Raw genomic sequence first — 15,697 nt, 5'->3', positions numbered from 1 at the left:
AATGAAAAAGTGAACGAAGAAAAGCCCGTAGAAATTTAGAATGGTATTGTCGAGTCCGTCAGCACAGAAGATCAGAGAAGAGAAGAGTATTGAATGTCGATACTGTGGGAGAAGAGCGAGACATGGAGGTGGCTGGTGAGGAGGACAAAGGAGTCGAAGCCCTTCTTCGTTACGTTCGCCACCATATGCGGCGTCGTCCCCGGGATTATCGGTTACGCCGTGATGCAGCTTACCAACTCTCGCAACCCTGAGCTCGAAGCCCGTCTCCGCAACAATCCCCGCCCAGAAACAATCGTACGCATTTTTTTTGCCTGTCAATCTATACATCCTCTCTTTCCTTTCTTTTGTTTCACCTTTGATTTCATTATTTAGTTTTCATTTATAAGGACCCAGCCTATCTGAGAGACCTAAACAGAAGCAGAGACCCAAACCGAAATCCAAAGTAGCCTCAGAAGACGAACAAATGGGTGACCCTTTATCTCCAAGAATAATTCCAAATTGACAGAATATTTTATACGCCATTTTGGTTTATTGATTTTACATCTTGTACCCTGAGGTACAACTTTTATACCTAAGGTTCTACGATAATACAACTCAATTAGTTTTCGACGGAAAGTTAAGAGGAAGGAGTTTCTGCAAATATTATTTTTCTGAGTCTAATGTTCTAGTTTGTACGGTTAGAGAGAATGAAAAATTCTTGATTTTTGCGGTGTTTGTGAAGCGTTTGACATATAATTTTGTTATTTTGTTCTCGACCCAGCGGTTGAAGTCCTAAATGAAAAGGGGGTCTGGTGCAATCCTCTTGGTGGGTGCATTGTCCGATGCTTCTGTTATGTCCTTCATGATAGCCAACATCTAGATCTTTGAGTTTTAGTTTCAGATACGGACTTAAAAAAGTAATATTATCATGCCCTTCAATGTCACACTGTCACACATATTTTCTAAATTATGCAAGTAGCATGATCATTTCCTTACATGGATGGTAAGCAATGTTTTTTTTTTTTTTTTTATACGTATGATGTATGTATGGCCCTTTATTGAAAGCCCCTTTTTACGTACCCAGTTATGATATGATGAAGTGAGTTCAATGTCATGTTATTATGCTATTATGCGTTTCACGTGCATCGTGGTAATGCATGTGGTAGGAAAGATAAAAGATGAGTTATGAAATAAGCTTTAAGAATGGCCATAAGAGATACATGGTACCAATGCAGTTATAGGCAGATGTGCAAGCCACAGACCTAAGCGTAGTCCCCTATAGTATGTTATGATAAGTTAAGCAGTTCCCCTTGTGGCCACAGGCAGTGGAACTGGTGCACAATCCTGCACATGGAGGGTTAAGGTTTGCTGGTCATTAAAGAAAGTGAAAGAAAAGTTTAATGAGTTATGCATAGTAATTGTTACATGTTTATGTAAGTAAAGTATTAAGTATGCACGTTTTTCAAGGAAACCCTATGTTTATGTTATTTTTACTACATGATTTTTTGCTGATTGAGTATACGACTTGGTTTTTTATTTTTTTAATGTTTTAACCACTTAAGGTTATGGTCATTGTGAGAAAGATGCTGCAGGATGGGACTTGACTCAGGTAGACAAAACAAAGGCCTAGTCAGTTTATGAGATATTAGTTTTATGTTTTCAGTCATTAAATTTATTTTGTTAAGCACATGAGACTTAAATGATTTTCAGCAAGTGCTACCAAAGAGTCTCTTTCAATTTTTAATGAAGTATATTTTGTTTTAGTTATGGAATCTTTTATACCAGGCTTCTACGTAAATGATTTAAAGGTTAGTAGCATTCTGGGTCCCCTAGATTTCTAAAAATGATGTTATTCTTAAACCTAGGGGGACAAGGTGTTACATTTCCCAAATGTTAATAATGTATTTTAATTTTCCTGACACATATCCTTTGTTTATCTTATTCAATGCCTTTTTAGTTTATTATAAACAATTTACCTAAAAAAGAGTTTAGTAACCAATTGATTCATAAATGTTAATGAATTTTAGGGAAAGTTAAAGAGCATATAAGTTATGACTCTTGATGGTTAGAGTTACTTTGGCTCACTATAGGGCTCTTGGTCCTTTCCATTTAATTGAAGTTTGTGTGGTTTTTCATCGCTAGCATATAAACATAAGGAGAGTGAAGGGAGAAAAATCCAATATGCCCGACCAAATTTTGGAGATCAAGGTGCTTACATTGGTGCTCACTTAAAGGTTTTATTTATTGCATAATAACTCAAGATATGCTAACTTGCTCAATATATCTTAACTTTAAGTTAGTTAGATTATTTTTTATTTAAGAACTTCAACTATTCTTGTGCATTGTGCTGGTTTACTAAAACATACAATGGTAGATTCCTTATTACGCGACCAAAATTTGGTTTTGTCTTTTGTTTATAGAATATAGGTACACATGATTTTCTCACCCTACCCTCAACTAGTTTCTCTCCCTTTCCTTCTAAAACATATCCATAATCAGGACCATAAATGAACCAGTCTGTTCAATAACTCACTCGGTACTTGCCCGGTTAAACTCGAATCGAACTCTACTCGTTAAAAAAAAAAAAAAAACTCAATTTTGAAGGTAGATACCCGCTCGATTAGTAAATGACACATACCCGATTAAACTCAACTCAACTCGACTTGACTTAGGCTCATTAAGCCCCCTCGTTTATGCTCGAGTTTACTCATTAGCTTGACTCGATTAAAACTCATTCATATATTGATAAATATATACATACACCTATGTATATATACATATATATATGTGTGTGTGTGTGTGTGTGTGTGTATTAGCTAATAATATAAGCCTAGCACTTTTATAATTAAATATATAATATGTAACCTAATTATTTATGCCCATATATTGAATATGCTTCATAGCTATATTTTATCATTTGTACAATAATTAGTCGATTAGATTTAATAATTTCATATACTAGTATGTGGTAACTATATATGAAATAGTCATATGTTATCATATTTTGTGTATGTATTAATAATTTATGTAGGCATATAATATATTGTTATTATGGATAAATATCAACTAGCTACATATTAATTATTTATAAAATTTTAAAATCTTATAATTTAATAGAGGTTTTACTTAGTTGTATAAATTCAATATTAGAATTTTTATTTATCTAATTTATTAATTATTAAATCTTATTCAAAAAAATATAATAAAATAAACAACTCGAGCTCGAACAAAGGTTAAATAAAAATCTCGATCTCGGGCTTAAGCTCGACCTCAAGTTTTTTGAGTCGAGGCGTGCTCGGCAAGCCAAAGACCGGCTGGGCTTGACTCGATTACAGCCATATCCATAATTTATCATGAAGCATTTATACTTTAGTCTTCACTCCCATTACTCTGACTGAATAATTTGACCCGTTCACTTGAGGTGCATTTCAATTTTGGGGTTGATTCTCTGAAACATTTCACTCTGTAAGTAGATAAACATGTTGACATTTTGGTTGCTTGAAACTGTGAATCAGATGATGGGGAAAGCAAATCGAGAGAGACTGGCAGAATACCTTGGGGAGCTGCAGCGGAAAGAGGATACAAATGACCGTTATGTTGCTGCTCTGAGAGGAGAAACGTTGACTAGAAACCCTTATGTGAGAATACAACCAATCCCTAAACCAAGCGACACTGGGGCTGAAAAGGAGCAAAAGACCGAGAAGGAACAAAAGTAGATGATGAGGTGGGTCTACTGATGATGTGAAGGCTTTCTGTTTCTGGGTATGTTTAGGTTGTCATTGGATGAGTAATGGAAGGTTTCACTCTTTCTGAATGATATTCAACATCTTTTCATTGTGACAAGACAAGTAATTAAAATATTTGTCTTTTGATGTTATTCAGCATCTACTGGGGTGTGTGCTTGTTCTGTAATGTTTCATGATATGCGAGAACTTTTCCCTTCCAAGGTATAATATATAAAATTAGATCTATCTTATGTTCTTTACCACTTTCTAAGTATGGACAGACATCAGCTGTAAACTTATTTGTTTAAGGGTGGTGATGTTATTTTCGCTGCTATTCTACTGGAAAAGCCTAAAATCTAGGCCTCTGATGACTCCACCAGAATTATGGTTGAAATGTTCTTATGCTATGAGAAATCCGGTCATAGATTGCTCTTGGACACTACCAAAATTAGATACCTAGCTGGTCAAATCTCAATGGATTTGTCTTTCAGGGTAGATATAATTTGTTCGATTCTTTGGTCCAAAGAGGGACACTATGGCGGGATTATTTTGCCTCGTGTGACTGTTTGCCATTGAATCAATTAATGTAGCTGGTCAAATCTCAATGAGATCAGATATTCTGGTACGAAGTACATTAGTTTTCCAAAAAGAGAGGGAGATATTGTAATACCTAAAGGGTAGTGACAGGCTTACTACCCTATTACTACCCTTTTACTACTCATGTGTATATCAAGTTTTTTTTTTTTTTTTTTTATTCTTTTAAGTATTTTTTTAACATCCTTAATCACTAAGAAAAAATTAAAAAAATATATAACTTTACTAATACCCACTTTCTTAATCATTAAGTAAAATAAAAATTTATAAAAAAAATAAAATTAAAAAAGAGTAGTAGATAAGTAGTAATGTAGTAGTAATGCTATCATTTTCCATACCTAAATCCTACTATCGTATGTCATTTTATTAATTCTTTACGTTAAATATTTTTATGCATTTTCAAATAAAGATTTTAACTATTTTATTTATTTATTTTAAGATGGGTGTGTTTGTATTTTTGTGTGATTTATTAAAATAAATCAAGAGTATGATTTTAAGATTTTGCAATATTTCCTTTTAGTTCTCTAATTCTATTTATTTAAAGAATGGCCACAATCATCTTCCACCATTAGATTGGTAGGTGGAGAAAATATCTTTGTGTGGAAATATCTATACCCTCCATTCATTGGCTTGTGAGAGCATTGGCATTGGATTGGCTATCCTAATCTTCAAAATTTGAAGAATATGTAACTTTTTATTTTTTAGCTAATCACTTAACTCTTAAAATTTACATTGGATTAGCCATCATATTATCTATAATAATAAAATTTTATTATTTTATAATTTTATTTTATAATTACTTTTTTATTTTATTTTTCTAATGTGATATAACCTCCAATAATCATATTCCTTTTTTGGTTCATAATCTAACAATCTATAATATAATAATCTTATATGTATATAGATGACAAAATCTCATGTAAATAAAAATTCCATATGTACAATCCATAATAATCCCATATCTATAATATAATAAACTTAAAATATAATAAAATAACATATGAGAAAATCACAGCCCAACAGTATATAATAAAATAACAATCCAACATTTACATGTGACAACTTAATGCTACCCAAAATTAACAACCCAACTTGTGTGCATCGGCAACATCATATTTTTTTACAATATTCTAACTCCAACAATCACTTGTGTGCATCTGCATGCATAATAACAGCCCAATAGCCCTACAAAATAATAGCATCTCTAACATAAAGTCTGTCCAACAACCCTAGATAACAGTCCAACAAAAAGCCACAAAATAGCTAGCAATAGTTGCTGCCTAGCCACATGTATCTAACACCACATGTAGCTGCCCAGCTACTAAAATCAATTGGGTTTCTATTAACAAAATAATATTAAGTAGATAATAACAGGTTGAAACAAAGATGACTACACATCTTCAAAATCAAAAGATGTAGATGTAGATGAAAATCGCTTCCATGATTCCTCGAAAATCTCTTTTTGAATATTCAAGAAATACTCTTGCTGCATTCTATTCCCAGCAAAATCTAATTTCATTAACTTCATATCGATCTTCCTTTTTAACATATCATTCTTCCTCTTTTTCTCCACTAGTAAATCGTGTGCCAAAGAATTACTCTTGCTAATCTCTCGTCTTCTCTCAGAAATGTATATGGCTCTGTCATTTTTCATGCCATTTAAGGCCTCAGCAAATTCAGTATCATAAGTTTCTCCAGCCTTCCTATTTCTCTCACTTTCTTTCGCAGCCTTCTTGCCTGGAGGTCTCTCAGAAATGACCTCTACGTTGTCATCTAAAGTGTCGTCTTCTAGTGGAGTCGAGTCCGCAATAGCAGCGCGTTTTCCATGTGGTTTCCTCCTCGTTGACAATATGGAAACATGCTACTGCCATTTTGATTGGTGTCTTAATAGACACCAACAATGTTCCATGTTGTATGTGGCCTTCTCAGTCTCTCTATACATGATTTTGGCTCTTTCAATCTAAATATGCGAATGTAGTGAGAATGTGATAATAGAATTCCAGTAAAAAAATTCAGAACCAAATTTAGTTAGAAACTCATACCTTGTCTTGCTCTGTTGCACCATTTGGATGCAATGATTCTACTTGGACCACAGCAGCACAAAACTTATTTGTGCATTTTTGGATCACTGACCATTGATTGATCAATGACCCTCCAGAACAATTTTCCATGCTAGGTTTTTTATACTCATTGTAATAATCACTAATTCTCTCCCACATTTGTGAATATTTTTTATCTGTCCCCCGGATAGCATCCACGCTAATATTGAGCCAAGCTGACACGAAGAGATTGTCCTCCTCTACGGTGAAAGACACATCTCGTTGTGTTTTCTAACTAGGTGGCCTTTTTTCACGTGCCAATTGTATTGCTTGGAATCCAACATTATCATGGCTGCTAGTCATTAGGGTACTAGAGATTCATTGTTCACCACTTTGCAATAGAGTGGTAAAAAAGGGATCTTTATCAAATGTGGTGTCCATCCTTGATTCAAATATTCATATACAAAATCAGGACTAGACTCATAACTCCAATAACAGCTCAGTACATAAAGTGCTGTCCAAAGTTTAATACAAAATAACATACAACAGCCATGCATGAATTATACTTTAAATATTCACATATGAACTAATAATAAGGAAGAAACCATAACATACAAACAGTTCAGTTCATACAAACAGGAAGAAACCAAAGTTTGTATGAACTAATAACATACAAACAGTTCATTCTAATATCTATTCCACCATAACATTTGCAATCATATTTTAAAGAAACCATGCATAGTTAATTTCAGCTCAGTTAATAGTTGTATGATCTGTGATAGACAACTGTGTAATGCTTAGTACATAATTGAAATCAGTTTCCATTTTGTCCAAATTTACTATTCTGCGTGCTTCTTAGATTGGCAAGATTGCAACTTGCCAAATGCCACAACATTTAGAAAATTATTCTTAATGTGTGATGTAGTTCATTTTCAGTTATGTTTTTGGGTATACAGGCAGAAATCAACTATCTTGGACAGCTGCATCACCCAAATCTTGTGAAGTTGATTGGTTACTACATAGAGGATGAGCACTGGATTCTGATATACGAGTTCATGCCCAAGGGAAGCATGGAAACTCATCTCTTTGGAAGTGAGTTCTTTATATGAAAATGCTATATACTATACCCCCTTTAATGCTACTTATAAAAAACCTACTCTTTAATGCTAACCTTCCGAAAGAAAAAAATTGCAGTTATGTTATTTAAGACCTCCAACATCCTACTTGATTCGGTATGTAGTTTGGAAGCATGCTTGATCATATTTACTTGATTTTAAAATTCAATCAAACTTAGTTTTTGTTGCTTTGAATTCACAGGACTACAATACAAAACTCTCTGATTTTGGGCTGGCTAGGGATGGATTCAGCTTGTTTTGAGTCTTGGCTCTTTTACTAATGTAACGTCAACCTGATCTATTTTTGTGGGTTTTTCCTACCTAAGATTAGTGTGGTTGTTGTAAACATGATAGCACTATATTTGTAGCAAGAAGTTTTAATTCTAGCCAACCTCCAGCATCTTTGTTTTGTCATTTTCTTCTTTCTTTCTTTTTTCAGTTTTATTGTGGACTTGTTTCTATTGAACTCTTATGCTTATTTTTTATAGGATGTCTCATGGTATTAAGTACAGAGGATCATCATGAGTTTCTGCAAGAAGTTGCTTCTAAATGTGCTGCTTGACACTCTCTTATTCCACCTGTTCTGAGCATTTCTTCACAGAAAAGTGCCCATGATCATTCTAAACCTGGAAGAATAGATGAACGTGGAATTTTGCAAAGGAATATTGAGACATCAAGTAAGATGGTGACAGACCTTTGAGCAATTTTACATCCTAGTAATAGCTGTGCATGAAATTGAGAACAGTGTTTTTTCTCATCTACTACTTGGTCAATTCCAATGGTGCAGGTGAGGATCCAGCATTAATTATATATACAAGTGGTACAACTGGTAAACCTAAAGGTTTGATGAGATAGAATGCCTTTCTCTTTTCGTTTGCTTTAGTATTTTGGGATGTATGCCTTCTAAAATAAATAATTTTTTTTTGAGATGCTAATGAACCTCGATCAGAATAATGCTAATCTTTGGGGCCTGACTTCTGAGTAAGGTGGATCTTGATTCAATTAGAAACATTGTACAGAAGGAAGTATATTTTAAAGCTGAAACTCAAACATCAATATGAAATACCTTAACAGCAGCTAAAAAACACACTGATTCTTTTATGTCCTAACAATTGATGTAAGGGATATAACAACCTTACAACTACATTACATATGATTCTTCAAGGGATATAACAGCCTTACAACTACATTACATATCATTCTTCACTGCTGATTTACAGTTGGGAAAAGAGAAAAAAATAGATGCACATATTCTGCTATTGAATCAATATCATGAGGATGTTAAAAGCAATGAACTCACACAAATTCTCTTGGTTAGGGGTTGGTCAGGGATTATCTTTAGGGTGTGCAAAATATACTTTTCCCAAATCAAGAATACAAGCAAAATCAAACAAATCAGGGTCAACACCAAACAAATCCAAAATGCATCAACAAAATCAAACCCAAATTCCCAAATCAAGAATACAATCAAAGCTAGGGTTTCGAAAATTACCGTATTGTTGAAACTTTTCCCTTCTGAGAAGCTGGTGCTGTGCTAGAGAGAAGAAAGTGAAAAGGGAAGAAACAGAGCTACGAGAGAGAAGGAGGGAAGAAGAAGAGAAAGAACAGGAAAAAAAACTAGAAGAAGAGAAAGAAGGAAGAGACGCGGGAGAGGGAAGAAGAAGAGAAAGAAGAAAAAAAAAACTAGCAGAAGAAGAGGAGAAAGGGTGAGATGCGGCAGAGAAAGAGTGAGGAAGGGGAGAAGTGATGAGATGCGGGAGAGGAGAGAGAGGAAGAAACGCGGGAGAGAGGCAACTGAAATTAATAAACAATGTAGATGAACTTGCTACAGAACTTTTTATCTTTAGAAAGAAAGATAGAGTTACTGTACCTCATAACTGATATAAAAAGTGTTTGACTAATCCGATGTAGGAGATTTCTGGAACACATCCTTCAAATTTGAAGATGAAAAATGGTTTGAATAAGCCGATGCGGATGCTCTGAGGGAAGAAGAGCCAAACGACTAAAGAAGCCCTTTTCCCCTTCTCCAAGTGGACGGCCAAAGGCACAAAAACTAACAAATTTATCCCCAATTTTCTTACCCATTGAACCCGTCGGTCCTAAGCAAGCAAAGAGAGGGAAAATCTTCATCTCCTTCCTCCAAGTCCTAGCCGACGCCTTCCCCTCTATCCCTCTTCTTTGTCTCATCTTCAAGCACAAGAGACCAAGATTTCTTTCCTCTTCTCCAAGCTGTGCAACCCACAAGCAAGAGAGGAAATGGTTTCCTTCCTTTCTAGCCGAATGATGCTCACTTTTCTTTACCCATTTTTAGTTTGTTTCCAAGTTTGAGTCCAAGGTTTTGTTCACATCTTTCTAAAGGGAAATCCTTGAAGGTAAGACCCTTTTGATTCACTTTCTATTATGGTTTTGAATGGGTTTCGATTTTCTCCAAGTAAGGTTACCCATTGATGTTCGGTTTGGGGTGTTTCAGTGTAACCACTTGTGTTCTTTCCTCTACATGCCTATAGCATTGTTTGATTCTTCATTTTTCATCTTGGGAGGAGTTAAGAATCCAAGGTAAAAACCCTAACTTTATCTCATTTGATATAAGTACGATTTTGGAGGCCAACCAAATTCTTTTGTGATGGAAAGCTTATGTCTTGGGTTGTGTTTATTTCTCTATGTTAGAAAATATTATAGATGCTCTGTTTTGGTCCCAATCAAATGATGAAGGAGCTGTTATATTGTATGATTTTCCATTTTTCAAAAATTAGGGATTTGCTAATGAGCTTGGTTTAACCATAGGCGACTTTATTATGACTTTGGGTATGCTGGAGTCGTGGGTTTTGTTTTGAGGTTGTACTATGTGTTCTGTCTTAGGATACTAGAGGTGTTCGGTTTTACAGATTTATTGTGGTTGTATGTAATCCTATAAACTTGCTTTTAAAAGGTATTAAATGATTAAACTATAGATAATTCGAGACTCCAACGACAAGTGTATAGCTGGCTTTGCGCATCACTACGGGACTGCTACTAACACGGTTGTCGAATGACGTGCTTTATTAGATGGGCTTCGGCTTTGCAAACAATTAAGATTTCAAGATGTACTAGTAGAATCGGACTCTTCGGTGGTCATGAATTGGCTCGCTTCCGAAATTTGTCGACTTTGGTTTCTTTGGGATTTTTGGGAGGAGATAAAGGAGATTTCCATTGAGATCAATGCACGCTTTAGACACATTTTTTGGGAAGCAAATATGGTAGCGGTTTTTTTTGGCGAAGGAAGGGACACATGGTGTTAACACAGATTTTGTTGGCTTGGATTTTGAGCATACACAGTTGAGAGGTTTCATTCGTATGAATCGGATGTGGATGGCTTTTATTAGAGAGAAATTAGTTTGTTTTTGAGGGATTTTTTGTAACCACGATGTTCCTCCACCATACGTGAGAGCTTTTCTAATAAAATCGGGGTAGGGGCCTCTCATGGACAGGGGGCCCTGACTTTTCATTTATTTTTTTTAAAAAAATGTTTAAACTATAAACTTTGATATTTAAGGATTTTTAAGTTTACTTAATGGGTTATTCTTGCTATCCTCTATGTTATGCTTAATTAAAGAGTGTATTATAACTAGGCTATTTATTATACTTATGTCACTAGATTTATAAAGTGGGCTGGTATTTGAGAGGAAGTGGTTAAAAATGCAAGAATGCACTAAAGAGTGCAAGCTGTCCAACGGTGTAAAAAATTCTATAAATGCCCTGTTTTAGATGCTTAAAGCAGCCCTTTTGTTTTGCCCCTTTCTCAATTTATCTCCAAACAACCCAAAAGCTCATTTGTTTGCAAGATAGCCTTTTCTAATAAGGGACACAATTAGTTATTTTAAAGGGGTGTGTTTCCTAAAATTTAATTAGCCTATTTGAGATGCCTAAATCTGTTTTAAAGCCTTTGCTAATCATTTTCCAGATTTGAACTTTTAATTCCCATAATCCTAAAATGAGCTTGAATCAAATAATTTTGTTAAACTTCTGAGTTCTCAACTACCTTTCCATGTAAGCTACCTAAATGGCCTTCCAAAGACATCTAACATGCTTTAGTATTTATTTTACTATTCTTGTAAGTTGAGGCGAGAAGTATTCATTGGGTTAACGCTAAGTGTAGAAGGGGCGTTAGGTTATAACCCTGTGGCTTTCTCTTTTAAAGGGAGGCCTAAAGAATATTGAATAAGTATTAACAAACTTATATTATTTATTGGAATAAGACATATTGTGAAGTTAGAAGTATCGAGTTGCATTGAGGTAAGTAGCTATGACCGTGCTTCTTACACCAAGTTCTCTTTATGAAAGGATGTCTCTCTCTCTTATTGCAAATGTTCTTCTAAAGAAAAGAGTTAATGTATGTATTATGTACAAGCCTTTCATGGTAGTCCCTGTTAAGCACCCTATTAATTATAATTTTGTGTATATGTATAATGTAATGCATGCATGTTAAGTTCTAAATCATGAGATTTTCATGCATGTCTCTTTAGGAAACTATTGCCTTTCCTTATACGTAGTATGACATGAAATGGTTTTTTAAAGAAATGCATATGCATCAGACTAAGAAAAGATGATGAAAATGTTTGATTGCATGAAAGGAATGAAAGGAAATGAAAGTTTTAAGGTAAGAAAATACGTAACAACCATTTGAATGAAGGATACCAAAGGAATGAGCAGATTGCAGTATCGGGTAAGTAGTACTGGTAGTGCACCTAGTGCTGCCCCCTGACTGAAAGGTATTCCCAACCCGTGGCCACGAGCGGAGTCCAGGTCCAATGGAAGACCTCTACTCTCACACACAGGGCATAATAGTGTGTACCTGCCAAAGGAAAGTGAAACATGAAGGCAAAGTTATTTCTTAAAATGTTTATGAATGAAAGTATTGCTTATTCCTTAAACTGTTTATGCTTGAAAGGATTGTCAAAGTAGCAAATGTTTATATATGCATGTTTCCAAGAAAAAAGATTAGATGATTATTATGTTAACATCATGGTGTTCTACTTATTGAGTATTAGACTTACTGTGTTCTACTTATTGTGTTTATATTTTAAACGTCCAAGTAATGACAAAGAGGTTGGGGAGCAGAGCACTACTGCAGAGGGAGAGGTAGACACTTAGTATTTTCCCTGTTGGTTCGACCTTATGATGATGATAGGTTTATGATGATGGTTGGTTTTATGTTTAGGATGGATCCCTTGTTGGGATGTTTTGTTGGTTTAACTTTTAAACAATGTATCTTTTGGTATGGTGTAACTGTTATGGTGGGGTGATGGTAACCCCTTATACATTGACTTAGTACATTTTTGTATGTATTGTAGGGATGGAGTCCCTTCCTATTTGGAATTATTCATGTTTTTATGAGTGTGTGATGGACTCTGAGAGTCTTTTTATGGATGAATGATTGATTATAATTTCTATCAAGTGTTTTCCTTCATTAAATTAGAAATTAGAGTATATGTGTGATTTGTTCATGCTTATCACATACTACTAGAAAATATATATATATATATATATATATATATGTATATAATAGGGAAAGACCAGGTCAAAGGTAGCGGCTTTCTCCCATTTTAGGGCAGGGTTGTTACAAAGCTTGGTATCAGAGCAAAAGGTTAGAGGGTCCTGTAGACTTCAGGAATAAACTAAGCTGAAACCCTCTCTCTAAAGTATGCCAAGCTCCATAGCAGGTTCAAATGGTATTTCTTATTATATGTTATGAATTATTGACCCCGCCCTAGGAAGGGTGGAATCACTACTTAACCTGTTCTCTTCTTCTTCTTCTTCTTCTTCTTCTTCTTCCCTTTTTTTTTTTTCCTCTAGTAATATACGATAAGTATGAACATATCACACGTATATTCTAAATTTCTAATTTAATAAAGGGGAACACTTAATAGACATTCTATTCCAACATTCATTCATCAAAGACTCTCAGAGTCTATTGTACGTTCATAAAAACATAACTAATTCTAAATAGAAAGGGACTTCGTCCCTACCATACATACAAAAGAGTACTAAGTCATAATATGAGTCATCATCACCCCACCATAACGTTTACACCATAACAAAAAAGATACATTGTTTAAAAGTTAAACCCAACAAAACGTCCCACAAGGGACCCAACCAACCATCATCATAAACCCATCATCATCATAAGGTCAAACCAATAGGGAAGACACTAAGCGTCTGCCTCTCCATCTACAGTAATGCCCTGCTCCCCAACCTCTTCATCATTATCTGGATGTTTAAAACATAAACACAAAGTAAGTCAAATACTCAGTAAGCAGTACACCATGTTGTTAACTTAATAATCATCTATTCTTTTTCTTTTGAAAGCATGCATACATAAACATTTTAAGGAATAGACAATACTTTCATGAATAAACATTTTATAGAATAAACGATACTTTCATGCATAAACATTTATAAGAAATAACTATATTTTCATGTTTTACTTTCCTTTGGCCGGTGCATACTATTACGCCCTGTGTGTGAGGGTTAGCGGTCTTTCTCTGGACTTGGACTTAGCCTGTGGCCACGGGTAGGAAATCCCTTTCAGTCAGGAGGCAGCACTAGGTGCACTACCAGTACTGCTCACCCGGCATTACAATCTACCCATTCCATTGGTACCCTTTCATTCATATGGCCGTTATGTATTGTCATATATTAAAACTTTCAGTCCTTTCATTCATTCAGATCTTTTAGTTCTTTTCATTTATTCTTTTTCAGTCCATTCAGTTTATAGACATTATTTAAAAGCATAGGCTTAAATATAAAACATTCTTTAACAGTATAAACATGAGCATCATCATAAACATCAGTTTATAGCAGCATCCTTAAACATCAGTTCATGGCATCATTTAAAAACATAAGTTTATAGAGACATTTAAAATATTTTCTTCTGGTCACATCGGTTCATGGCATCATTTAAAATCTCAGTTCATAGGGACATTTTAAAACACTTTCTTCACATTGTTTAAAGTATAAGACATAAGCCTCAACATTTCTTTTCATGAAAATAAAGACAATAGATACTACATATAGTCATCCATCACATGCATACACTTAGATACTTGGGATGCATAAAAAGAGGCTAACAAGAAGGGCCATTACATACATTATAACTTTGAACATCATACGTGGCATACTTTCATAAATCATTTCATTTCATTTCATAAAACATCATAAAGAAAACATTTTCATTTTATATCATTTAGAAAAACTCCATAAAAGCATGAACATAATACCTACATTAACTCTTTTCATTAGAAGAACATTTGCAATAAGAGAGAGACATTCTTTCATAAAGAGAATTTGGTGTAAGAAGCATGGTCATAGCTACTTACCTCTATACTCCAATTCAATATTTTTTGACTTCGCAATAGGCCCTATTCTAATAAATAGCATAAGTGTGTTGATACTCATTTAATATTCTTTAGCCTTCCTATCTAAATGAGAAAGCCACGACATTATAACTTAACATCCATTATTACACTTAGCCTTAACGCAATGACTACTTCTCACCTTAACTTACAGGAATAACATAATTAATACTAAAGCATGCTAACTATCCATGAAAATGCCAATTGGATATTTTATATGGAAAGGTAGTTGAGAACTTATAGGTTTAACAAGGTTTATTTGATTTAAGCTTACTTTGGAATTAATGGAAATAAAAGCTCAAATTTGGAATTTCTAACAAAGATGCTTGGGACAGTTTTGGCATCTTGGATAGGCTATATAATTTTAGGAACATGCCCCTTTTAAAATAGCCAGTTGTGTTCCTTACTAGAAAAAAGGCTAAACTTGCAAACGATTGGCCTTTCGTTTGGGTGGAAATAAATTGGGAGAAGGGCAACCAAGGGCTGCTTTTGGCATCTAAAACAGGGAATATATCTGAAATTTTCTGCTTGTTGGACAACTTGCAAACTATAGTACCTTTTGCACCTTTAATCACCCCCTCTTAATACCAACCCATTTTACAAATCTGGTGACACCAATATTAAAGGAAAGTTTGTAAAAACGTAATATTTGATTAAACATAACATGAAAACAGCTAGGTTAAACCCATTAAGTGAACTTGAAAACCTTAAACATCCAAGATTATAATTTACTCATTTAATACCTTTTAGAAGCAAGCTGTAAAATTACAATAAACCAAGCCAAACCTTTAAACCGATCCTCTAGCATCCTAAAAACAAGTCACCAACCAGACCTCAACACAAAACACAAGGCA

General features: G+C 34.5%; 1 protein-coding gene across 1 annotated transcript; it reads left to right on the top strand.

Annotated features, from left to right (window-relative positions):
* Window positions 1–26: 26 nt before the first annotated feature.
* Window positions 27–3,950, top strand: LOC122297496. The gene is made up of 2 exons (XM_043107571.1): window positions 27–294; window positions 3,495–3,950. Exons 1-2 carry the CDS (start codon window positions 94–96, stop codon window positions 3,693–3,695), a joined length of 402 nt encoding a protein of 133 aa, XP_042963505.1. The 5' UTR covers window positions 27–93; the 3' UTR covers window positions 3,696–3,950.
* Window positions 3,951–15,697: the final 11,747 nt, after the last annotated feature.

This window comes from Carya illinoinensis, chromosome 15, assembly GCF_018687715.1.
Source record: "Carya illinoinensis cultivar Pawnee chromosome 15, C.illinoinensisPawnee_v1, whole genome shotgun sequence".
In the NCBI taxonomy this organism is placed as follows: Eukaryota; Viridiplantae; Streptophyta; class Magnoliopsida; order Fagales; family Juglandaceae; genus Carya; species Carya illinoinensis.
This window is presented reverse-complemented; position numbering and strand designations above follow the sequence as displayed.